At 36.2% G+C, this 26788-nt stretch overlaps 1 protein-coding gene across 2 annotated transcripts; it reads right to left on the minus strand.

Annotated features, from left to right (window-relative positions):
* Window positions 1–3382: 3382 nt before the first annotated feature.
* Window positions 3383–26556, minus strand: rbm27 (RNA binding motif protein 27). 2 transcript variants are annotated; one of them, XM_088603972.1, is made up of 21 exons: window positions 26339–26556; window positions 24679–24797; window positions 24083–24222; window positions 23493–23551; window positions 22243–22445; window positions 19441–19773; window positions 18056–18283; window positions 17489–17623; window positions 16187–16339; window positions 14361–14502; window positions 13930–14083; window positions 13364–13579; window positions 12773–12895; window positions 11655–11780; window positions 11035–11109; window positions 10650–10817; window positions 10144–10248; window positions 9535–9726; window positions 7808–7891; window positions 6898–7008; window positions 3383–6028 (listed from the first exon to the last, which is right to left on the minus strand). In XM_088603972.1, exons 1-21 carry the CDS (start codon window positions 26395–26397, stop codon window positions 5939–5941), a joined length of 3015 nt encoding a protein of 1004 aa, XP_088460098.1. In that variant the 5' UTR covers window positions 26398–26556; the 3' UTR covers window positions 3383–5938. The 2 variants fall into 2 exon arrangements, with proteins under 2 accessions (XP_088460098.1, XP_088460097.1); XM_088603971.1 differs by having other exon boundaries at window positions 23472–23551.
* Between the last annotated feature and the right edge of the window lie 232 nt (window positions 26557–26788).

Consider the following 26788-nt stretch of genomic DNA (forward strand, 5'->3'; position numbering starts at 1 on the left):
AAGTGGAACTATATTTAAAGCCCGCTTTTGTTTAGAGGAGGTAATTAATTGATGTATAAATTGTATTACCTTTCCCCTTAATTATTCAACGTCTTTCGCATGCTTTTCTGGCTATTGAAATAAGTAAAGGAAGGGGTTAGAACACCTGTAATTTATAAATTATTTCATGAAGAGTGTCATGAACCAGTGGCTTTAAATATTTTTCAGTTCTCCTTACAGGCAGAAACAGGAAATCCTTACAAAATTACAAATTAAAACTTGATTAGTCGATAGATGGTTGCATGTAACTTGAACAACTTGGCTAGGCATTTTCTAATGCCACCAGTCTGAATGAATTCATACAGTATATGACATAAGTAACTACGCTTACTGGTCTTTTTGTACCATTTGAGCATAACATAAACTGATGCAGGCTTCAAAACAGCAGGGCATGTACACAAGATTGACAGTCATAATTAAGCTTGTGAAATATTTATGCTTTTGGTCACCTGTATTGCCGTTACACCTCATAAACAGCACAAGAGGTATATATATATGCACATGAACAATGACAAGTCAAAAGCATCCCATATGGGCTACTACCACAGTCTATCAGCAGACTTAAAAGTGTCATTGCAATGGCCTGGTTCATTGATTCATTTAGCCATAAATAATTGATCACACTTCTGAAAAGCTTGATAAAAATTCAGCGGTGGCTTACATCAAGATAAATTAAATAAAATGCTTGACTAGGAAAAAAAACCCAAATAAATTTGGAACACCAACTGCTGTTATTTGTATTTCTTTTCACAAAAAAGGGGAAAATGCATCATTAAGGATATACTAAAAGAGTATATTAATGATTATAGGAAATGATTAAATCGAAATTGACAGCATTACAGATCGGGGTTAAGTTACCCGTTTTCTGACCAGTTGGATATTAAGCTTTTGCCACTTATGTCATATACATATTCAGGTAATAAAGTCTTTATATACAATATGCATTATACAGTATACTGTATAACTGCTACCTTTTACGTTACAAATACCAATCAGCTATGACTAATCGATGAACTTTATCCTTTAAAATGTTGTGAGTTTACCCATTTGGAATGGTTCCATGTTATGTTTAGTAAAAGACGGAAAAGAAAACATCCTCCTAAAACTTTAGGATTCAATTGAACATAAAAAAAACAGCTTCACCCGTTCATGTGAGCTGATTCTTTACATCATGGCACAGAATGGAGAAGCCGGTGAAGGGAATGACACAGCTGTTCCATTGCACAATCGGATCCAAGCAAGATCTACAGTTACCCAGACAGTCAATAATTAATCAGGTATTTTGGACTTATCCGTTACCTTCTGGTAGATTCTTGTTCATTAAGGATATTAAACATCACACTTCAACTGAGTACAAAACTACCAGTTGGAAGAGTTCAGCAACTTCTCAAGCTCTCTTTTCATGAATTTTCCTTTTTTTTTGTCAGTTTTTACCATCCTTTCCCCTGGTACACAAATGGCAAAGACATAGCTCAAGTGATTTGACATGTGAAAGGTATGAGTTGATAAACAGATAGAAGGAGGATAGATGACACTTCTTTGTCCACCTGGGACAAAATAGCTCTGCATTATACCAAAATGACTCCAAATATTTTTCACATGAATGGCCAAAGTAGACGAAATATATAATTTATCACTGTTTGAATAAATCAAATGCTACGAAGTCGCATTGAATTGCACAGTTCCATAAAACTTTTTCGTGTATAAAAGAAAAGCCTGTAATTACTAAATCTTACATTCAAATGCTCTGCCCCTGTTGAGCATAACATCCACACAAAAAAAATGTATGCCAGTAAAAGGCAGATTCTAGTCATGAATGACCCCCAGCTGGGGAACAGAGAGGGCTCTTTCTAACTCTTGAATCACAATTCTAATCCATAACGTCTTTTGTAGGCTAAAGACCATGCAAAATAACACCTGGCTACCTTCAAAACACTTTACATTTTACAGCAATGAAGAGAATAAAATTATAATGGTAATTGTTTGTCAAATATTTCCATCGATGCCTTTTCCCAGGTGTAGTGGCACTGCTTTCGTTCCTTCAGTTTAAACAAGTCAATCTAATGAATACACAGAAGATACATCTTCCTTCTATACCGTATGTCAGAGTTGAGGCTGCATAAGGTGTGGAGAACAGCTCAGTAGTGTCTTGCAGCTTCATTTCACCCCCTACTGTTGTAATCCACCAACCACTGCCTGTAAACCCTTGTGGGTGTCTAAATTGTCATGGACCACCTGGACCTGCCTTTGCCTTCAGCAATGCAATGGATGCACATTAACAGTTGTGCGATTTGTGAGGTCACCTGTATCCTTCTTCAGTTTTATGCTGGAATATACTGAAGAAAAGGCCTGGTCTATGATTACTTTATGATTAGGAATCTTGTGATATAAAATTTGTTGAGGCCAATGCCATTGCTGGAGAGGAGATAGATGTCTCCTGTAGAACACACTATTCTCTAGTTATTTGGTGGAACTGTGTATGTGATGTAATAATCGCATGGAAAAAAGTTACAGCTATTAAGTTACATAAATAATTCTACAACAAACATTGCTTGAAATAATTGAAACCCTGAGCTCAAGACACGAATCATTGTTAAACAAAGCACACAGCAGGAAAGGGTGCCAAGTACGAGATATGCTGTGATTCAGGGGAGAGACTCACCTGAATTATAATGTAGTTTAAGTCAACAGAAATGCTGAATAGAAGGTGAACCAATATTGAAAATAAAATAAACATAAGTTCCTTTTGAGGCAAAGTGCTCTAGAATGAATCAGATTTTTTCATATATCCAACTCCGGAATAAATATCAGTTTAAAATGTGTTTAACCCCAAAATTAACATACATAAATATTGCATTACATAAAGCTGCCAATATCATGAGCCAAAATAAGCCTGCATTTTTGTTCTCCGAGTCTGAAGTTCAAAAGCAGCATGCAGAAAGAAAACTGTAAATTGGTGACAGTTGATGGACACAAATAAAATGCTCTAGCAGAAATAACAGCTGGCCTATCAGATGTTTAAATTCACAGACCTAAAAAATCTGCATTACAGAAAAAATAAAATATAGAAGTTTTGCTTTCTATGCAATGCACATAATTTCATAATATTTTATATCACAGTAGGTGCTCATTCTAACTTTAAATTATTTTTAGTTTACTTCAACAGATTTCTCATTTACTCCATTAACTCATGACAATCTATGCTGAAGTGCACTCTGTGCCTACAGTATATACACACTACCGGCTATATAAAGTAACACTGCTAAAAAAGCAGAAGGTATAAATGTACCAAGACATGCATGTTCTTTTATGACAATAATGCACAAAAAACACAAACAACAGATTTTGGGGGTGAAATTTTTGGAATGGTTTCTTTGCAGCATTTTTTTTTTATCCAATTATTTTTTCCCCAGTTGACTTCTTTTCAAAATCTTTATCACAGCCATTCCATTATCTTTATTGGGAAAGTGAACATGCTAATGTTAGAAATTGAGGTTATAAACAGGAAATCAAAAATACATCCACAAATCCCAATGTATTAAACAGTTACAAATCCACATACAATGTTTCCAAAATGTATTACACATCACTACAATGTAAAACTATCATACACAGTTTGGTTTACAAATAAAGAAGGGAGTAAATTCCCTTGCACATGATTCTACAAAGCTTGATGTGCATTTCAGTCTGAAGTGTTCTAGAATGCAAGTCAGTAACAGCTTTGGCTTCAATACAATGAAGCTAAGGTTTCCAGTTTCCAGACCTGCCTGTTTTTGTCCACTCAAACCAAACCGATAAAAGGTACAGTCTGGAAGTCGAGCGTTTCTTTTAAATGTATGATTAGGCATTGTCCTACCACTTGAAAAAAACCATGCTATATTGAAGTATGGAATCTTTTTATAAAAAAATCTAAAAAGACAGTGTTCATTAAAATAAAGAATAAAATTGAGAGAATGGCTCATAGGATTTGGATTATTTTCTATGAGCCCCCCCAAAAAAAGAATTCTTACATGTACTGTTAACTTTTGTCCAGTTAAGAAGAGTTGCACTCACCAACCCTCCATATTTTTCTTTCACTCTTGAAAACAGCTGAACTAAAAGTTTGATTTGACAAAATAAATCAAAGTTGGAATATTCCTTTCATAAAATACATTAAATCTTAAATAGCTGGAGACTTTAGATCAGGGCACAAGCTCACTCTAAAATGAATGAAAAAACATATTTCCAAAACGTTTTAACCATGAAAACACTGCAGAAGAATGTACTGCTGCAATATCATTATAAAACAGGAAAGGGAAACTAGTGTATTGTGAGCTTTCCAGCTTTAAAATCATGTGAAAGGGATTATTTTTGTCACCACTTAAATTTAACATTCATCTCCACTAATCTAGAAAAAAATATTATCTACATTTTAATTATTGCAAACCTCTGTACAAAAAATACACGGAAAATCTTATAAAAATGCAGCTGTCTGCTGGTAATTTAATAGACAATAAGGCAAAATTATATACAAAACAAAAATGTATTAATATACATTCAAACACCACTCTGCATAATGCAGAAGCATTAAATTGTTCCCTGTAAAATAATCCATATCTTGAACAGGGATGTGAGAAATGTTCTAAGTTTGCTTATAATATATCATGTACAAAGGCCAAAGAACTCTTTGGGTAATGACTGAAAAAAATCCTTACAACTATTTATATTGTTGGGGAAATCATAGAGCTATTCACATTTTTATTCCTTTCCTTACGAAATACTGGCACAATCTACAGTCTTTCATTTTTGATGTAGATCTTTACATAAAGTGGCACTGCATATTACACAAAATGCAAAATAATCTGGAACAAAACTACCAATATCCAGTCTTTTGACAAAACTGGTTAGGAAAGAATGCCCTACTGTAAATCTTGTATGTTATTTTTCAATCTATTTAGGGGGTACTGAGTTTTTTGCATGAAAACGAATTATCAGCCCGTTTCAGTTTTCAAATAGTCCAAATGCCATGCTGAATATAATTTCCTTTTCTTAAAGAATTTGAGAATGTTTTAGGGAAAGTATAGCTTTTATGACACCTTTATTGTGCTTGTAGACAAGATTTAGTCTTAATTCATTAAGGTTTCAATTAAAAGTATCAAAATGTCCTATTTAACGCATAAGTGTGAGAATATACAAATCACCAAAAACAGCCTGCACTTAAAAAAATAAAGAAGGCAAGCTAAAGAATTTCAAATCTCAAAGCATGTTCATAACTTCAGTTCCACTATGCAGTAAAAACCGCAATGTATGTTTCTTTTAAATCAGTAACGCACAGCTAAATGCCCTTTTCTTAAATCCCAAGTGTAAATGGGCTTGAAAAAGTAACTCTGAAAAAGATGTTTTCATAAATTGTTTATTCACACTAATTTTGATCCTACCCTTGCAGCAATTAGACAAGAAAGCACCCCGTTTATAAAAGGGGATGAAGCCTGCAATGAACAAAAGGCTCAGCAACAACCTTTCAGAACCTGAACTTAATTTACCTCGACAATTAAGAGACACATACTCCTGGAGTCTGGGCAGGCCACTGAAGGAAGGGTCAGGCTCACAGCTCGAATGAAGGTGCTAGAAAATTTGCTTTGTTTATGCTACGTACAGCTAAATGAGAGCTATTACAAAATCTGATATCCCAAAATGTACAACAGATTAACCCTGACAGCTGAATGGAGTCTTGTTTTCTCACATTCCTATTATAACCATTACGGCAAGTACCGTCTCTGACATTTCACTTATTTTGGCTTCTTAGTCTCAAAACCTGAACTCTGTTTTGAAAACATGATTTCTACCTTATTAAATACATCTACTTTGTACTACAAAAATTAACAGTCTTTCACAAAAAAAAGGGGGGTGAAGAATTTTTTCATCTTCGCCACGAACGGCTTTCATCCTCATCCTCTTCGTCATCATCTTCCTCCTCTTCCTCAGGGTGTAAGAGGGAGCACTCAGCCTCCTGGGTGGACAAGAGTTTAAGATCACATCAGTTCATTCAAATTTTATTGTTCTTTCTAAAAATCTGAAGGTTTAAATGTAGCTATATGTGATTGCCAGGATACCAATAATTAATAATCAGAACCTCACTGACCCACAGCAGAATCATGCTGAAAACAATCACCTCCTATAAACAATTATATTTTTCAAATCTCTTGCATGTATTCTATTTGTGGTTTTGAAAGTTCAAAACACTGGGTAAATTAACTTCTAAATACGTTCAAGGACATGAAAAAAACCTTTGTTAATAGCTACAAATTCTCCACCTCCTCAACATTAAAAATGTTTAGATCAAGAAGTAGTCTAAAATGGAACAAGCAGAGGTTAATGTTTGCCATAATGAACAGTAAAAAATGATAAAATACATTTTTCATGAAATTAACTACTACTTATTCATTAAAGCTTTACTTCTCCCTGGATATTTAAAGAGATCTAGCAGAAATAAAGACTATAGCTTCCGTTTCTATTACATTATTCTATTTCATTAGATTTCTATTTAAAAAAAATAATGACGTAGTTATTGTGCTGCCCACGTCATGTCTAGAATTTAGCAGGTCATGTGCCAACCCTAATCTGTCCTGTATCATCATATAACTCTTGTCTTCATACTAAGGTTCTTCTGCTTGCATTTAAGACACCTAAGTGATTTGTTCCAGGTTATCTTAAGAACTTATTGCATGAGCAGTATCCAATGTACTGTCCTATATGAGTTACTGTACAGGTATGAGCCCTGTGATAACTCACTGTGCCAGAGAATGCAACTGCAAATGGTATATGACCCCAGCTCTGTAATTCTCCATGCTACTTTACAATCTTCATTGTATTTCTAACCTCTTCCTTAGATTCTTCTTCTTCTGGTTCAGTTGATACTGATGGAGTCTTGGGCTTATACCACGAGATCTGCAGAGTGCGACCCTTGAACTTTGCACCTTGGTTGGCAGCCTGAAAAAAAAGTTTTTTTAAATGTAAAAAGTGTATTTTTTAAATTTCCTTAAAATAACATTTTAAGTTGTAAAAGTAGTAGTAATAGATATCAAGCTCTGTTGGCTATCCTTAAAATGACAACACTTACTAGATTATTTAGTGAAACAGGCTCTTTTGGGAAAAGGAAAATCTTTCAGCAGATTCAGCAGAGAAATGGATTCCAGTATGTTTCTAATACAGTTGGAAAATGTATGGGACCTACAAAAATAGCAGTTCTCAACTAACATTGACAGAGTGATACAGTAAAGCTATGTAATGTGATTTATGAATCCCTTTCTTATATCTGTAAAAAGCTTGAACATGCCTGTACACAGTCATGCTCACAAATACATACACGTAAGGACACCCCCTAAAGATCTTATGCTTAAACATATTTAGACATAAACCTAGTCCTCACCAAGTCCTAGCAGTAGATAAATCCAACTTAATTTGACAAAAAAAATACACACAAAATATACTTAAATGCAAAATATGCCATTTCAGTTAACAGGGTATGTAGAATTGCGTACTAAAACATGTGCAAATGATAAGTTGACCAGCAAATCAAAACCTTTGTCATTTTGGTCTTTAGTACTCAGGTTTGTTGTAACGCATCATGCCCAGGTCAAAAGAATACCCCCAATGAATCCTCTTCATGAACTGCATTCAGAATCCTAGTTGGAGATTGCTAATAAGACATCATAGGTATCTATGCACCATGCCTGTTATTTAAATTACAATTATAAAATACAACATCAAAAACGGTTTAAAAACTCACGTTTTCTGCCTCACTTCGCGTCTTGAATGTCATCACAACACTCGTGGCATCATGGTCACGTAACTCTTCAATCTCTCCAAATTTCTATCACAAAGATAAATTACCATTTATCACTAGATATTTACAGAAACCATAGAGTAGCATGTTGAAGATACTGAAGATACGCAACATTTCAGACTGAATTACAAAAGGTTTTGTGTATTCCCATTTAACTTAAAAATGAAAAAATATTAGGAGCTAAAAATCTTTCTAAGGTTCTTTAAAGGACCCAGCTCTGTGAAAGAATTTACTGAGCACACGGCAGGCAAAAACCGTGGAAGAAAAACAGAATGGAACCAATATGTTTATTGAAGGAACCATGCTTTGTGCCACTGGTATGTTGAAGGATTAGCCAAGAGCAGATAATGGTTTTGTGTTAACCAACTTGATGAATATCAGTGATTATAGTGCATAATTATATTCCAAATACAACGATTCGGCCATGGAGCCTGCTTCAAGAAGAATCCACGGCCGAAATGTTGCGTTCTCTTTCTTTTCAGCATGGAATAAACCTATTACTTGTTCCTTTGCAGCCTACGCACATGATATTGTAAATCTTGTGTTCAACAGACTAATTGAATTATGAAGGTCTAGGGAGGACTGTCTCTAGGTGCTAAAGAATTTGGCTTTAACTGATTAATGACGAACTGACTATACAGTGCTACACTGTTCAGACCCTAGGACCTCACTTGCTACTCTTCCTACAAGCTCTACCACATTGTTCTACAGCAGAACAATGCACATCCTGCTCATGTAACAACCAAATTGTAACATGCCTGCACCTTAGTCATAAAAATTATGTTTCTTCTGATTTTCAGTATATGTTACAGGTTCTGCAGACAGTTTATAGACTTTTGTGAAAAGTAAATGTGTTTTTAATTCAACAAATTACTTAGACTTTGTAACAGGATACTGTTTTCTGTGTTCTAAAACATGACTGTGAAGTGGAGGGAACAAAACGCATATTTCAATAGGACTCAAAAAACACATGGACAGGAATTTTCAGACTTTCCATCAATGTAAAATTATTTAATATGGTGCAAATCATCTAGTTCTTTTCACCTCCAATGTTCTTCTTAGAGGTCCCTGCTTTTTTCTAGGACACAAAATGTCTACGATTTCATTTTTCACCACAGGGATGCTTAGCCTTCTCTGATTCTTTATGCATTTACTACATCAGTATTTATTAAAAATGATATGGGTCTTTGGCCTCTATTGTACTATTATTGAGGAAAAGGAGAAAGAGCTTCTAATGACAGCAAGCTTTTGAAAACAAATTTCCCCAAACACTGAGGTACGCCCTTCAATAAAAAAAAAGTAGAGAATTTAACAGATACTCATTTAAGGCTGGTTCAGCTAAGCACTTCAGTTCTCACTACAGCTGCAGGTTATTGAATTCTAAATTTAATTATTAGTACAAATTAACATTACAAATCTTGTATGTTTTGGGGGAAAATGTGTAATCCAATTCAGGTTCATTGATAACAGATCACATGTAAACGTGCCTTTGCTGGATACCATTTTGTATACATTTAGAAACTGTGTACTTGTGCTTCTGACCAACTCAGAGAATCCAATAAGTTTTAGTAATAAATTAAACTTTAGAGGTATCTAACTGCTTACAGTAAGATACTCATCCTCATCTTCTCTCTGCCCAAGAATGTAACACCTTTGTGGTCTCTACTTACAATAAAATGAGGCATCAGTTCATCCTTCTCCTCCTTTGTTACTCCCAGGATGGCCAAAGCACGAGGTCGGTGGTCCACCACCATGTGATTCCCAGCTCCTCGGCCCCTCAAGGTCCTCCCTCGTCCCCTTCCGCGACCTCGGACTGGGGTCACCTTTCCTCGACCAGCGGGTATTAACCCCAAGCGGGCCGCCTGAAAATGCACAAGACGTGGAGCAATTTCTACCACTGCCACAGACAACCACCTGCCACACTGTCATATTCCCTCTCTGTCTAAGCCCCAACAACTCAAAATTTAATGTTAAGAAATGGATCAATGTAGGATTTCATTTTTAAATTCTTTAGTCTTTCTCCTCTGGGCTTGCAAAGTGCCTGCTGTTTAATGTAGCCTTATCACATAAAAGGGATATAGCAATGTATATTTCATCTAACACAATTAAACTGTGATTGGTTGGGAAAGTTCCTATTCTGCTTACGTAACAGAAAGGGATTTTCTGCTTTATTCAAAGTAGCGTTATCAAAAGAAAACATTTTAAGAATAAACAGGATCAGAAAAATATTTCCCTTATGAACAGTGTGGTAACAAGTGAATTTATTTACATTTTCTTACCTCTACCTGAAGCTGACTGAGTTTCTTTTTTAAATCAGTTGTATCTTCTCCAGAACTCAGCTTTTTATGGAAATCCAGCTCTGCATCTAACAGTTCCTTCTGTGCCTTAAACATACACACAAATGCCATTACTCAAAAGCGATCTGCCACAATCAACATTATCTCATGCTTTGAATATAAATTTCAAGGGAGAATAAACTAAAATAATCCCTTGAACTTCCCAGTTTGATGGAATGAAAACTGGCATTCATAGCTCACCTTAAAGAAAAAGGGAAGAATTCAGACTAACATTGGTTGTCATCCTAACACTTGAAGATCAATTAATTATTAAAGTATCAGTAATGGCTACATACATATATAATTTATCACCATCATGATTAAATTAAGAGAAAGTCTTCTTATTTTACCATACCAAGATAAAAACATGTCTTACTCATACTTCTTGTTGCAAAAATAAGTAATATGTTATGCAAAAAAAATCCATCCAACCAGTTGACCTGACTTACATCTATTTTAGTCTTAAGCTGGGCTGACTTTGCTAGAGTGTTACAAGATGGCTTCATTTCATCTTTCAGCTGTGAAATCTTCTCAGTGAGGTCTTTCAGGGTCTTCATAATGCTAGATCTGTCCTCTGGCTTCATGTTTTTATTTTTTTCAAGTCTGTTAATCAACACCTGAAATACCATACAGAAATGTTAGTTTTATTCTAAGACGGATGAAGAAGCATTCCATCACTACAAAAACTACGTCTTAAAATACTGCTACAGTTATACATAAAGGATTAACACCTGAATTAAGTCACAGCTTAATACTCAATTACACTTGGAGAAAGCAATTATTTTGACAAACTGTTTTCTCAACTACACAATACAGTAACAGAATAACACTTACCTTCTGACATTCTATTTGCTTCTCTAGCATTTCTTGTTTCTTTTTCCTCATATCTTGCTGCAATTTTAGTGCTTCCTGAAGTAAAACACAAAACATACGTTACCTGAACTGAAATAATTTCCCATAATGACATACAATCATCCTCTTAACACCTCTAAATATGTGTATTATGACAAAAACAAGTAATATTTAATAGAATAGAAATGCATATATTCAGTTAATATAAATAAGAATTAAATCAAATTAACCTTTATTGCCCCTAAGGGAATTTGTCTTGGATATCAAAAGCTCATAAACATAATACCATAATGTAAAAACATTCAACAACATTGCTCAATCAGAACTAATCAAGTAACAAGGTTAAGAAACAGAATCAGTTCTTAAGTCTAAAATAACAACCATAATAAGATAACTACCTGCAAACATTTTTTTAATTTTTCAACAACTGAATGCTTTCAGGTATGAAGGAAGTAAATGCTCTTAGTCTTTATACAGGGGATCTGGTACCTGCTCCCAGGGGGTAGGAAGAGTATATTTTAAAAATACTCTTTTTGTGCGTTTAGGATTAAAATGTCCTCAGGAATTATCACAAAAGGCTAATTTTCTGTAGTAGCACTTACCTGCTTTTTCTTCATGGCCTCATGTGCCTCAAGTGCCTTAGTTGCTTTCACCATTGGCTTTGAAGTCATCTTCATGACTGCAGAACTGTAGGCTCCTTTTTGAAGGCTCATAGAGGCAGGCATCGCCTGGAAGAGAATAACCACATAGCAAACATCTGTCTATCGTATACATGAGGAATAGAACACTGGGCACCAACATGTAAAATTAATCCTGCAGTAATGTGCGATATTAAAGACCATGTGCTCTGCTCAAAGCACTGTAGAAATTTTATAATTGTCAAAATCCTAATCTTTACTGACAGCTAACAAAAATGAGACTTCATACTTATTCTTAGATGTTTGCCTCTCCTGTCTTCTTAGAACAATGGATAACTAAAAAGAGGTAGACTTTTATGACGTGTACTTATGGATAATCTTGCTCATACTGTATATAAAACAGATGCAAGTGACTGTGTTCAGACAGTGCACGGAGGTCAAGCATGCAAAGCTCCTATTAAGTATCTATTAAGTTAGTTTGGTTGCAGCATATGTATTCTTTGTGAAAGACAAAAGTGAGCCCAGTTCAGTGCATAAGTGTGTGTTAAACAAAAAAGTTATGACTGCAACTACCACATATATTTGTAGCTAATAATTCAACCTCCCTTTAATAAATTAATTTATGTATAAACTGCTTGATAAGATCCTAATGTAGGCTACATTGCGATTGTGTTAAATAAACTCCTGGTTAGCAATTTCCAAGACAAATTATGAAATTCCTATTACAGAAAAACATCTAAAAAAAAGAATTATGTTTCATGATACAAACTTAGTGGGTCAATAACAAAAATAAAGTAAAAATTAATATCACCAGGAAACTAAAGATGGAACAAATAACACCAAATTCAAAACACATTTATAAAACCTGAAGGAAAACTTGTATTAAGCCCCATAATATTAAAAATTTCACTATAGTTTATCTAAAACTAAAATTATCTTCCCCCTCAAGAAACAAATTTTAAATTTCAGTCAATACAATAAGCAATTTTGCATCATTGCATAAGATAAAAGAAAGCGTGAATGTATTCAATTTGTTTGTATGAAAAACATTGTATGTTACACATGATAGATAATGATATTACCGATGAAACTTCTGTACTGGGCTGCGGAGCATCTCCTTTATTCCCAGTGGCATTTCCAAGACGATGTTTAGGTGTCATTTTGTTAAGAACGTATGATCCAGGGTTATGTTGTTTGTTGATGACCTTAAAATGATTACAGTTTGGTTTAACTTCGAGACAAAACAATTCAGACTACTACAACAACAACAGAGTATATAAGCGAGGCTCTACACCTAACCTGGAACTTCTGAATCTTTTCAGACCAAGATGATTCTCTTTTTAAAGCCTTAACTGACGTTAATAAACACAGGCCTTGATTTTTATAGTAACCGTTAATGTGTCAGTCTCAAAACAAAATAGATGTATTGATGCTTGCACCAAAACGGAGATCTCAAAAAGATTTTTTTTACTCCATAACATAACATTCATTAATATATTCCCTTTGTTAGCTTTAGGGAAGTATAAAATTCTGTTCTTAACTGCAATATCCCCCCCGAGATAAGAAAAAACAAAGATAAACAGTAACACAGAGGAATAGAAAGTAGAACACATATACAGCACATACAGTAACATGCTGGTGAATCTATATTAATAGTAAAATGCAATGTTTACCTTATGAACACTTGTATGCTGCAATGCTACGGGGGCAGTCTGCGTCTGGGCCTGATGCTGCTGTTGCTGTTGCTGCTGTTCATTATTCTCTCTGTGCCAGTAGACTCTGATAAACCTGTTATTTAACACAGCTTCTGTGCTGGATATTGCTCTCCTGGCTTCTTCATTTGTGGTGTACTGTATAAGAGCCGCTTCTGGATCGCCGCCAAACACAACCTGAACACGAAAAGATGCATTATTTACTTCAAAGGTCAAAGGGTGCTGCTGGGTGAGGATTCATGAAATTAAGTTTCTGCATGTACTGTACACCATTTCAACCTCACAGTGATTTTCAGCACTCCATCTGTTACTATTGGAAATATCCCACTTAATGCTCATGGTAACTTATCTGACAAGCATATGAGAGAAGCGCACAAGTTTCTTAACACCATGTATACATTTTGTCCTATTCAAGAACTAAGTTACCATGGGGCTATCATGGCCTAAAGTATCAAGTGGGTATCAAGAAAGAATGCTGCAAGGGACTAACATGCTATTGCGTATAAAACCTAAAAGAAACATCTTACCTGAATATTGACAATAGTGCCAAATTTGCTGAAATGTTCATTCAGCTTGGTAATATTGTTAAGGTCTCTGGGGATTTTGCGAACTTCAAGTTTTGTGTTGGCATAATGGTTTTTCTTTTGAAAAGCAGGTTTATGCTGGTTATTGAAATTCTGCCTGCAAGAAATAAAAAGAATCAACTCAGAAAATGCCCGTACAAAGGTCATCTATGACCAGAAATATTTATCTTTTCTATTAAGGAATTTTCTCTAGGTATGATTTAAATGCACTACATTAAAGGTAACTGTAGATTAACTCAAAAAGTTAAGACAGTGGATAATGACAGCAGATGTACATGTAAAGAATGAGAAATTAGCTGCAGTAATTTGTATAACATTCTAAATTCAAACAGAAAGAAATAAAGAAAAAAGTGCAATAATGGTCTTATTCTTACTTGTCCATCCAGGGCTTCTTTGCCTGGGGCCCCTCAGTGTTAGCCATAGACCTCTTGCGGTTGTCTTGATCATTGCTATATCTTGCGTTATTATTTGTCATTGCTGAGGGAGAGGGCTCAGTCTGGATCACAATATTGGCCGCTGTACACAAAATCAACCATCACCACAAATAGATTACACAACTACAAATTGTAAGAAATTCACTTACAAAGATAAATACATTTTCTTAAAAAATAACCTTCCCTAACAGCTGGATGAATTTATATATATATACTGTATGATACCACTCCCACATACTGTATGAAATTTAGTTTCTGTATTGAATACCGAGTGATCATGTTTGCCTTCATCCAATAATGAGTGTGATAAATGGGAAACACCAATAACTCTTGAAAAAACAATTATTTAATATAATAACTACTTATTGTGTACAATAATAAGCAGATACTATGAAACTAGAACTTAAAATCAGAAAACTGAAAACAATTTCATGTTGTTTTATAGACTAAACATGTTGGATTACAATGCCGATCAATACAATGGCCTTCTTCAAAACCTATTCCCTAGGGTTTGGCCCTGACATGTTATATGTAATTAGCTGAGCAAAACTCTGTTTGCCATGTGTACAGATGACGTATCTGCTGAAAAAGTGGATCAACCTCAACTTTCAGTCATGAATCAACAATGTGTATTATATTGAAAAGGACAGAAAAGAAATCCAACAACATGGTTTAACTCAAGCTTTCAGTAAAGGGAGAAACCCAGAGTAGCAGTTTAGAATGTATATCTTCAAGTAAGCAATTCCAAATCTCATTATAAAAATAATCAGCAACACCTTTTCAGTGAAACAATGAGAACAGTGTTTAGTCACTATTTATTCAAAGCAATTCTGCTTTATTTTGGATCTACTTTGATCCAGATTGGTTTAGGTTATTATGCTTCCAACATTTAGGCAAAGCTTTGAGGCAACTGTTATTGGGGAAAAGCACTAAATAAAAATAAAAAATAGATTATCATAAATCCAGTTTAATATTACATTAATAAAATTGAAGTAAAAAAAACAGGAGCTAAATATCTCTGAGAAAGTCAGCACGAAGTAAAATTACTTGAAGGAGATTTATTGTATTTAACAGACTTTAATAATAGAGTTAAATGAAGCTTTGGGTCTGAGCTAAGTAAGGGCCTCTCATACTCAGTCTGCTTATGAAAATCCATCTCAATTTATCTAATCAAATTCTGCCATTTTCTTCCCGATTGGTTACAATTACATAATTTCAAATGCTTAAAGTCACTGATGGATCTTTCAAAACTTTACACCAGACAACACTTCCTTCCACAGTGCATATTTTTCACTTAAGCCTGAGTGTCTGGATTTCTGCAAAATTATATTTGCCCCAACAGTGGTATATGAGAAAGAGATATGATAACCTCCCTTGTTGTACTGTCCAAGTTTATCTTTTGTCATTTTTGAGTTGTTTGTAAAATTAAAAATTAGTATTATAGACCACAACCAATGTTTTCAAGCTAGACTGCATAAAGAGTCTAGAACTTCAAAGCTGACAAATGACAAAAAATACTAGATTATTTTAATTGACCCTATGGTTAAGTGAAATCGGACATTAATGACTGCACCTATACTTTAGGTCTCTGACAAAAACCTTTTCTGTGCTTCTTTTATCAGTAAAGAGGTGTTTAGTGTCACAAACACAAAACAAATACATAAATATATTCAGACAGATGTGGGTGGCATGGATACTCGACATCACAGACATTTATAACTTACTATATACACAGACTTTGAAGTTTGAGTATAACTATCTCTCACCTCTTGAATTCTGTGTGTCCATATCACTGGAGGTGAGTCCAATGAGATTAGGTCTTTGCGTCTGTATTCTGGGGATGAACTGCCTGTACTGGGGTCTGCCTGGAGCCGTGATCCCAGGCGCTTCTGGGTTATATGCTTCAGGGTCGTAGTTATCTGAAAATAAAATATTAGAAAGAGGTCAAATCTGAAACCTAAATCTAAAAGGGGTTTCTAAAATCAGTGACAAAAAGGCACTCTAATGTACATGTACATGTTGTAAAAATGATACCTTTGACAACAGTGCTACCATCTGAACAAACAATGTTACTACAGCCAGAGAAAGAAAATGACAGCACCACTTTCCTCTCTCTCCTTAACAGAAACTTTAAAAGCAGAATCCTCAGTTAAGAAAAAAGAATAATTAAGTCACAAATAAAAATACTGTCAATTCACACCACTGCGTAATTCTTAAATGTGGAGAAGACTTTAGCAAACCAACAAAATCTTCAAAGACAGCTTCTCACTTAAGGGAACTATTTCGGGGTTAGAAAGAATCAGCACTGATAAGTGTATTTCAAACTACAATAAAAGTAAAATGTACACAGTAATGTGCAAAACCTCCAAATTACATCTGAAAAATAGACAATTTCCAGGAATGAGGCAACAAAACACCTAGTGATGTGATGTGGCCTTTTATTATTGTATACAAGCAGGCTTATGAATACATCTCTTTTAATCCAACAGAAACGTTGCTCTTGAATTCGAGACGGTTTTGTTGACAAATACAACTTACTTGTTAATTCTGCATGCAAATCGCGTTGGATCATTTCGGTGGTGAAAAGTATGCTGCACAACCTATACTTATTCTTGTTACAGTAGTCTAGTAGTACAGTGACTAGTGAGCAGGAAGGGCCAATTAATGTTGCAAATTGCGTGAACTTGCACAAAGGGGCTTGAGATATGGTGACTTACAGTGCTTTCACAAGTTCAGGTTTTTGTGCTTAATTTGGAATTTGTAATTTTTTTCTATATAAAAATGAATATTTTGTTATATAGATTTAATAACCAATCTGAGAAAATGGGACTGGAGTTCCCCTTCAAACTTTTAAATGGTAAAAATTAATTACCTGGTTACAGCTTTCAGAAAATATAATTATACCCCTTATTATTCAAAACAGTTCTGAATGCCCACCTTATAAAATATTGCACCTTCTGCAGGAAAGGTGTCTACAAAGATCACAGAGACCTTCTTAACAAATTATAAGTTTTAGTTTTGTCCCTGACCCTGCAGCCCAACAACAGCAATAAGAAACGCATGCTTACATTCTGATAAAGTGTACTGAGGATGCGGAGGTAAAGCAGGAGGAGGTCCTACTCCTGGTGGGGCAAGAGCAGAAACTGAACTTGTCCCAGAGTGTTCCCGAGTATCTACCGCACTTGCTGGTATTAGTGGAGGTCCTATGGAAAACACAACATCAAGCTAAGTCTACCAGCACTGCAAGAAGGCATCATCACACACTCTCATTCTGCTAGCTAAAAAACAACCTGATGCTTCTTCAGAAAAGTTACTTTAGTCTGTATTTTGTGAAAGAAAGATCATCCAAAGTACAGCCACAAACACAGGTGTCTTGGAGTATCACATTAAAAAATGTTTTCCTTTACTTGACTCTAGAATGACAAAATATGCATTTCAAATTTTTTTTATCTTATGGTGCCAAGGACTAGCTGGCACTAAATTGTATTTCTGTGTTTTTAGATGTTCTATAACCAAGAGGTTGAGATAATAAGGAGATGCAATTCAACTGTAAAATAACCTCACTATAGAGAATCTAGACATCTCAGTTTCAGAGCAAATGACCTGGAGCAGATGGCTATTAATAGGAGACAGACCTGGCACTGGGAACATGCCCGGTGGCGTGGGCTGTCCATGAGGAGGCATGGGTGGTATCCTCATATTAGAAGGCGGCTCCACCATCGGAGGCATGCCCATCCTGGGGGGAGGCATGCCAGGTGGGGGAGGGAAAGGAATCATGGCTGGCAAGGTGACATCATCCACTATTAAGGGGTCATTGCCGTGATCAAAGGGACACAAGTCACCACGTACACAGAAGCCTTTCTCTGGAAAAAGAGATTCATGAAGTTCACAACATTAAAAGCTGGACAGACACATGGCTGAATGTGTAAACGCACAAAATGAGAATACAGGCGATGTCCCACAAAATCTAAAGACAAAAATATTAACAGAATTCACATCAAGACAGTAAATGAATGTTTCATGGCTAATCACTAATATTTGCACTTTCATTTTCAAGAAACCTCTGAAGTACATGAGCCCTCGAGAAGGATATATAATACCGGAACTTTTCCCGAGCTACACTTCAAATTCGCCTTGGGGGTTTTGCTTAAAAACTCAGATCCTCTGCATGTTGTACCAAAGCACACTACAGCTCATCTAAGAGTGCTCAGTCCCCAAAGAAGGGCAGGTTAAAAATACCTTTGAGTAAATAAGAGCGTCTAGGTAAATATACAAACTGTCCTCTGAGAGTTATTTTTACTTGGGTTTTAATGTACCCAGTGGGACCACGCAGGGGCCAAAGACTGTTATGAAGAGATGATTAATCCTGCAGAGTCCTAATGCTTTATTAGGAGCTTGATAAGATGTATAGCAAATTTACATGAAGCTAAACGAAGCGGAAAATTAATATCTGTAAACAAAACGTGCTCGAGTTTCAACGGTAGATACAAACAGTTCAATTATTTCACAGAAGCAGAACAGAATGGTGAATCTATCTAATTAACACCCAGCCCTCTAACAGTGGGCTGACAACTTTAACCTTTTTCTATTTTTGTCTTGTCAAATGAATTTTAATATTTTTCCACCGTGATAATGGCAGCATATTGCACTTTGTGAATTTTGTTAATTCTGCTTCTGTTCACTCATGCAAGCTTGTCTCAGCAGTGAATTTAGACTTCTGCCACACTTCATTAAAATGACAGACACTGTTAAGGGGAGGGAAGCCCTTAAGACTGAACATTTTCACTACAGTTTGCAAGCAGAAAGATCAGCATTGTAAACAGTTAATCACCACAGGAGAAACAATCCCCGTGCAAACAAGGAATCAAGCTGACCTTTTCTCTTGAAAAGAGTTTAAAAAAAAAATCACTCTCATAAGATAACACCTTACACTCAACCCACAGCACACGAGTTTGATCCCACCACCCTTCTGAAAGCAGCAGTTCAGGAGGGAGGGGGCCCGCACGGCCAGAGTGCTTACCGTCGTAGTCGCGGCAGCGGCGCTTGAGTGCGGTGCTCCTGTTGAATGGCTTGGAGTCGGTGTGGTTGGAGTAGTAATTAGACCAGCTCTCGGTGGTGCTGTCAGGGAGGTGAGCAGGTGCTACCACAGTAACGGAGCTGGGCACGGCCTGGCCCCCCGAGGAGTACTGCTGCGGAGGAGGAGGTGGCAGGGGGAGAAGCAGGGGCGGCGGCGGCTGCTGCTGATGCTGCTGCTGTTGCTGCTGCTGCTGCTGGAGGGAGCTGCACATCGGCACAGAGGGTGGCAGGTAACCTTCTGGCTCCTTCCTCTCCATCTCGAATTTTAACCTGTGGTCTGATTAACAAGAGGATGCGATGTTCAACACCCATGGGACTCTGCAACACCTTTTGTCTTCTTTGGAACAACAGCAGAAAAAGCAAACAGTCCAAAGAGGAACGTACAGAGCTATTTCAAGGGCACTGCATTTACTACTCCATGGAGTTCCATGTGCTTGACCTGGGCTTCCTTAAATTAATATTGTCAGGCAATTATTGATTTTATCAGTATCTTCAATAACCTTTTTCCTGCATTTGCTTCAATTGAATCCAGGTGAATATTCTCTTCACACACTATAAAATATCAGTTATTTTAAAATATTATTAAAATAACATTTAATACATTAAATATCAGTTAAACCATAGCTTCACTGGCAAATCAACTAACAATTCAATGACAGTGGAAAACGTTACAGTACAGTTTATCTTCAGAGAACCCCACCATCATAAAATTCTGCAAAACCCCCTCAAACCTGAAACATTTCCTGAACTGTTCCGCTCCCTGTGCAAATTATATTAACTGACTAAGATGTTTAGCCTTGAAGGTATGCAAAATACAGCAAGAGTACCGTTTGTAAAAAGACCAGTTGCAATTCCTTTGTAAACATGCAGCCCCTGTGCAACACCTAAACGCCTCACTCACAGAGGAATAACCAGCTTTGACATCAACATGTTAGTCTCATTAGAGAAAAAAACCTTCATACATACGTACAATATGCTTTTTTAACACACTGACTATATATATATTTATAGACCCTTGGTCAAATGTAACAAGGATTGGGAGATACACTTAAAAATAAACACTGAAATCATTTAAAAATGGTACAGGCAATACTTTGCATTTTTTCAGGAATCTAAAACAAACTTCCCAGCCATGTTGCTGAAGCAGATACCCTGGTTTATTTCACAAAAAGGCTTAATAAAAATCCATGGATCAATGAGCTACTACCAAACCAACCAAACTAGACGGGCTGAATGGTCTCCTCTTGTATGCTACCTTTACGATGTTCTTATATCAGGCTACAGTATCATTTTGATCTTCGTTTACTTGATTTGTAACAGGTGTGGTGCCGAGGATGGCTATAACATGGGTTATGTAGCATTTGTAAGCAACTGTGGAAGGTGGACAACGCATCTCAAAATATTTATAAGGGAAGATGGGTTAACGTGATATAAGCAGGAATTTTCCTTTGGTACCAACACAGGGAGAGGCATCCAACATTAGTGATAAGCTGGTATGAAATTACAAAAAGAGTATACAGCAGTATATGAAGCTTTACTATTTGTACTTCATGGACCTACATTAACAGTTCATGGTTCCAACTGTTGTACATTAAAGACAGCACAGATCAAAAGAATGTTTAAAAGAGTAAAGTTAGAAAAGCTTGGAAAATCCCTTTCCTAATCATTCCCATTATTTTGGGAAGATGTATACAGGACACAAGTACAAGACAGAATAATCCAAGTTCTGCTTAAAATGTTACAATGCTTCCTATGCGACGCAAACTGCAATTCAAAAGGATAGAGAAAGCTAGGTTAATTATTACAATTGGTGGCCTTGTCATTGCTTTCGTTAAAGTTTTTGAACTTTTTCGGCCCCATCTATTAAAATGTAGTTCTGTTGTTCACATCGCCACTTTTCACACTTCTTGAAAGAATGGCAAACAAAATCAAGATACCCTGTTAGCTATATAAACATGCAAAAAAATTGTTTTTCGTTCCCCCTATTTATTAAATTTGTAAAAATAGATTAATCCCCACTGTCACTTAGTACAACAATTACAATTATAAAATTTTTAAAATACAAAAAAAAAAAATTCATCGTTTTGCTGTGTAACAAATTCATTTTCCATAGTGACATTCTTAAGTGATGTGGCCATTAATATTGCAGTTAAAAAAGTCTTTACTGTGTAATTACAGAAAAGATAAAGACTACCTCGTAACAAGCACAAAGCTAAGAACATTTGTTTTTTTGTTACATTTTTATTTTCAATAATTCACATAATTCTGTTACCAGTTGGTGGCTAAGCAAGCTATACAAAACGCTAAAATGTTAGCTGGTTAAATTTTAAATCAGTAAACTGTAAATGCAGCAGGAATGAAACCTAGAAAAGGATTCTGAACAGATGTTGAAGGCCACAGTCATCAAGGGGAAAAATAACTAAAAAAAAAATGGACTGCTTATGGAAGTCAAAGAAAACATGAGCAGTCTTGTCTGTTTCCTGGAAGTGGTTAAGGATGTAGTAGCTGGGGAATGAGTGTATGGAATAACAGAACAAGAGCAGTGAAACTAACGGCCCTGGAATTCTAAGTGCTTTCAAGTCATAACAGTAACGATTTCAACAGGTTTACCTGTCAGAAAAATCTAATATATGCCTACTTGGGTGGAACTGCATGTGAATATGAAAGGGCCACTCACGCCTCCCATTCCACATGTGCACTCCTGGCCTTGACCCTCAGGTGTGCGCAGCTTGATGTTGAAGCTTACCTTTTCCTCGACTGTGGTCCTTGTCCCCCATCTTCCCTCTACTGCCACTGCGGCTGCGGCTCTTACTCCTGCTCCTGCTGAAGCTCCGGGCCCGGTTGGTGCCTGCGCGGCGGTCGTAGCGCTCTCTGTACGGATCGCTGGCCTTACCGTGTCGGTCACCATCTCGACGTTTGCGGTCGTCCCTTCTCTTGTCATCACGAACTCTAAGGAGCAACACAATGCCACCTCTGTCAGACCTCAACACAGCCTTTTATGTTCGGCAGTTAAGTAGTCCAGATATCCATGAGCGCTGAACTGGCAGGCCAAAGCCAGACGCTGAAGTGCTGAAATCAGGTGCTGCCAACAGTGCAATTACACACTCTTAAAAAGTGAGCTGAAAGATTTCTGAACACTCTGGATAGAGGGAGCAAACAATTGCTTGGTGAAGGAAAAGGTTAACCTGACAACAATCTACTATATACACAACTCACAACCTAATGTGTTCTACTGGCATGACAGATTAATTATAATACTTGCAAAGCACTGCAGATTTAAGTAAGTAATATCTTTAAAGGGAAAAGACAGCTAAGATGCCCATCGAATGAAAAAGATGCTCAGTGTCAAAAACATACATAACTAATTTTAGGAACAAGACACACTTGAAAAGAGATTTCCATCATTTTCCCTGGCCAGATCTAAATGATACAGAAAAGTGGTAGAGATGGTCAATCATACAGTTCTGGCCCACAGTGCTTTACGCGTATTATAATTTCAAATTAAGGCTACCATGATAGAAAAACAGAGAAGGATTGGAGTGCACAAATGTTGGAGTCTTGTGGAATACACGTCAAGTGCTATACAGGATGTTCATATTACTGGGGGAGGAGGCCAGCATAAAATCTGTGAGTGTTCCCTATTATTTTGGTCAGTGTACTTGAGATCCTATATATAATCATCATCATCTAGCAAGTATGCTTATCGTGTGACAACTATAACAGAAAAACTGAGATACAAATGATTTTAGGCTGCAAAACGATTAATAAATCATTAAAATCCACCATAAACCATTCAATACATATGACTAAAAATATTTATTCAGCATTATGCTAGTAAAAATATGACCTTCTACTTAATGAATGTCAGCTTTCCTGGATGTAAGTAGAATCCTCATTTCTGGTTCCATTCAAGGAAGGCAACCGTCATTGCAAAGACCAGACAGCCAAAGAAAAAAAACAGATGTTTAAACTTGCCTCGATTCATTAAGATCAGACCTGTTTCTCAAAGGGCTCCTCCTCCTTCGTCCCTCCCTCTCTTCATCACCGTTTCCAGTCTACAGAGACGAGAAACATCATGAGATCTTACAACACTGCCTTTTTTGCTACGCCTTTGAAAACTCAAACTGAGTTAGCATTGTCCCACAAACATTTCATCTATGCAGAAGGAGAGAAATACTAAAATGTCAATATTCTGTCCATTTTTTAAAATGGAGTCTATAATATATATATATACTTCAAGTAGGTAGCTGTATCAGCATGGGTAGGCTGCAAAGGAACATGTAAAGGCTTATTCCATGCTGAAAAGAGAAGAAAAGAAACCCAAAGAAGAACTTCACACCCAAAGAAGGCTCCACAGCTGAAACGTTGTTTTTTTTCTTCTCTTTTCAGTACGGAATAAGCCTTTACTTGTTCCTTATAATATATACTGAGAGCCATTACACTGCTGAGAAACAAAGTGAATGAATTTTATAGTGTACACCTTATAGTATTTTAAAAAACCCCATCAATTTAAAGGACACGCTTACTGTTAAATCATCTTTGAAAAAGATCTTGCACGCACACAAAGTTAATAAGCTAGTGTTTACCTCTTCCTTGCTTTCTTCAACTTTCTGAGCAGCAGGCTTTGCCTCCTCCTTTGAAACCTCCTTAGCTGGTGGCTCTTGATTTCCCAAGTAGTTTTTTGTGGTTAAGCATTCAAAAAGTTTATCTACAAAACCAGTTGTCTCTGAAAGTAAAAAATGTTAATGTGATTATTAAAAAAGGTACATCAATATAGTAAGCAGTATGCGTTAACTAATATCTAAAATAGTACCATTAAGCATCAATAGGTATCCTGCATCAAGGGTGAGGTACCTTGTACGGCAATTTGGCAAGAAAATTAAATCTGTGACGATCCATGAACAAGAAATAAATGTCTTGACTTAGGTAAGCATCCAACAAGCCAACAGCACGAAGACATTGGTCGCTTTATAAGCAGTGTCAAATATATAGCAGTCAAATTCATACTAAAGTCTAAGTATATCACAGATATTACAGATTATCAATAAATCAAAAATATGGAAAAACATGAGATCGAAAATCTGTGCACTTGATTTTTCTAAAAGCTCACAAATATTTTCTTAGACGATCAGTAGAGAATAAAACAAAAAGTGAAATTTTCAGACAAAAACTTGTCCATTACCTTTTTGTAAGAACACATCCAACTGATCAGCACAGAGCGCCTTAAGATCCTTCTCAGGTTTGTCTTTTTTTACCAAGGCAACTACATAGTTGGCTAAAGCTGAAGGATCTGCATCACATCTGGAAAAGAAAGAATTGTCGTCATCTTAAAAACATTCCCAGTGTCTCCAGCACAACTAACACTTTGGTGGAAGCAAAGCAGGCTACAAATAATGACTAATGAAAGAATTCACTTTTGTAGTGAAACTATAAACAAAATACACAAACATCTTAGGAAGGTATACAGACTCACTAATTTTACATTTAAAAGAAACCACAGAAAGGAGCTGAACTGGAGCACCTTGCTTAATTATAACATCCCCAAGTCCTCCCATATTTACAACACAATTAAGCAAAAGGAGGGTATTCAAAGTAATGAAGATGAAATCAACACACTGGTTGTATTTGGAGTGTTGTGTTGCTTTTAGAATTTTGTGTTGTTACCACAATACCTCATAGAAATACAAGGCCCATGATGTATTAATCCATTGCATTTGGCATGTACAATGTTCAAGAAGAAGATACTGGAGTGACACCAATAGCATTACATTTCACCTGTATCTTGTTGTTCGAAGCCATATGTTTCATGGGTAATGTGGTCCCCTGCAGGTGAATATTTTTAATTTTTGTTTTAATATGAATATGCATTCAGGCAAAGAGATAATTATTGTAGCAACTACCCAGGTGCATGTGATCGATTGCCGAGTTTCAGCCCTTCCTTTATTCCTGCCTAGAATTACATTTTGCTCAGCTCACCTGGCCCTACCCACTTTTGCAATTCTATCACAACAGATTTCAAAAGCATAAAGAAAAAATGCTTACAATCACTATGGCTTCCACTGCTTGGAAACTCAATAAAACCACTTCTAAATTTGCAATTAAGGCTTAGAGAATACATTAATACTGAAATGAAATGTTTTACTGCTAGAAACTTAAATCCACATCACTGAAAACCCATTACTTGTGTAGTAGTGTAATTTTAAGAGTGATTCGATTCTACTTTTTGTAAATTTGAGAAAAAAAAATCACATTTCTCTAGTGATACTATTTAGTACAGTATTTGTGAACCTACTTCACACAGTCATGACTTCCCCCAACGTCAAATCAAGTAAGTATTGAATCCCTGGCCGCTAACGTCAAGTACAACATCAAAAGAATAGTATTCAAGAACTGTGAGACAATATCTCAAAGATGAGAAGCAACAAGGTGGCCTAGTAGATCTTCCAGACCTAAGTTATTCTAAAAATGGATGTGCAAAGACTGAGAATGAAATATTAGGTATAAAATACCAGCAAGTGTCTGCCGTTTTGTAATCAGTGAGGTTTTAAAATATATTAAAAAAGTAAGACAACTTTCCACACCAGGCAATAATCGTTGGCCTAACCATTCTGCAGCAGCAAGACCGTACATCTCTCTACGCTGCAGTTCAAGTACTGAACAGGACTACCACCTCGCCAACTGTAGCACATTAAACACCAGGCTACCTCGAAAGCAATACTATTAACAGTAATTTTCTAAACTCTCCAAGTACCTAAACATCCACCAAACAGATTAAAAATCAGTATACATTCAAAAAAGACGTTGCCACTTAAAATTCAAATGTAATTTCATTTCTCACTTACATTGGCTCCAGGAGTTTGGCCAGCCACGACTTCAAAGCTTCCACATTCTCAATGATCATTTTCTTAAAATGCACTAATACTAACTATAAATAAATGATATGTTGTACTACTTCCACTTTCATCGTCAAAAATGTATAAATCGTAGACGCAGCTGTAGGCCTAATACTAGCAACTTGCAGATCGGACAAACTGCTTTACGGTTAACCTAGTATTCTAGGATGACAGGCGTTAAGAGCGTCCAATCAGAGCTTCGTTCCAGGGGATTATGGCAAAATAGCCAATCTGTGCGGTGAGAGAAGGAGGGACTTAGTTTAACTAACGTCAACGTAGTTAAAAAGTATTACTGTAGCTGTACATGCCGTGGTTTTGTCTTGGTGATAGTCGCAAATGTGTATCGTTTAATCATAGCTTGATAGCTGTTTCAGTTTTTTCATGTAAATATTTTGTTTC

Source organism: Lepisosteus platostomus, chromosome 13, assembly GCF_059453375.1.
Source record: "Lepisosteus platostomus isolate fLepPlt1 chromosome 13, fLepPlt1.hap1, whole genome shotgun sequence".
NCBI classification, from domain to species: domain Eukaryota; kingdom Metazoa; phylum Chordata; class Actinopteri; order Semionotiformes; family Lepisosteidae; genus Lepisosteus; species Lepisosteus platostomus.

What these genes read in the sequence shown, in the direction of transcription:
- rbm27 (XM_088603971.1), bottom strand. Translation starts at nt 26,397, where the DNA reads ATGATCATTGAGAATGTGGAAGCTTTGAAGTCGTGGCTGGCCAAACTC. An exon ending in GCCAAACTCCTGGAGCCAAT is followed by an intron (nt 24,798 to 26,338) that starts GTAAGTGAGAAA and finishes TTTCTTTTCCAG; the next exon opens with ATGTGATGCAGATCCTTCAG. An exon ending in GGACCACAGTCGAGGAAAAG is followed by an intron (nt 19,774 to 22,242) that starts GTAAGCTTCAAC and finishes CTTGTTAATCAG; the next exon opens with ACCACAGGTTAAAATTCGAG.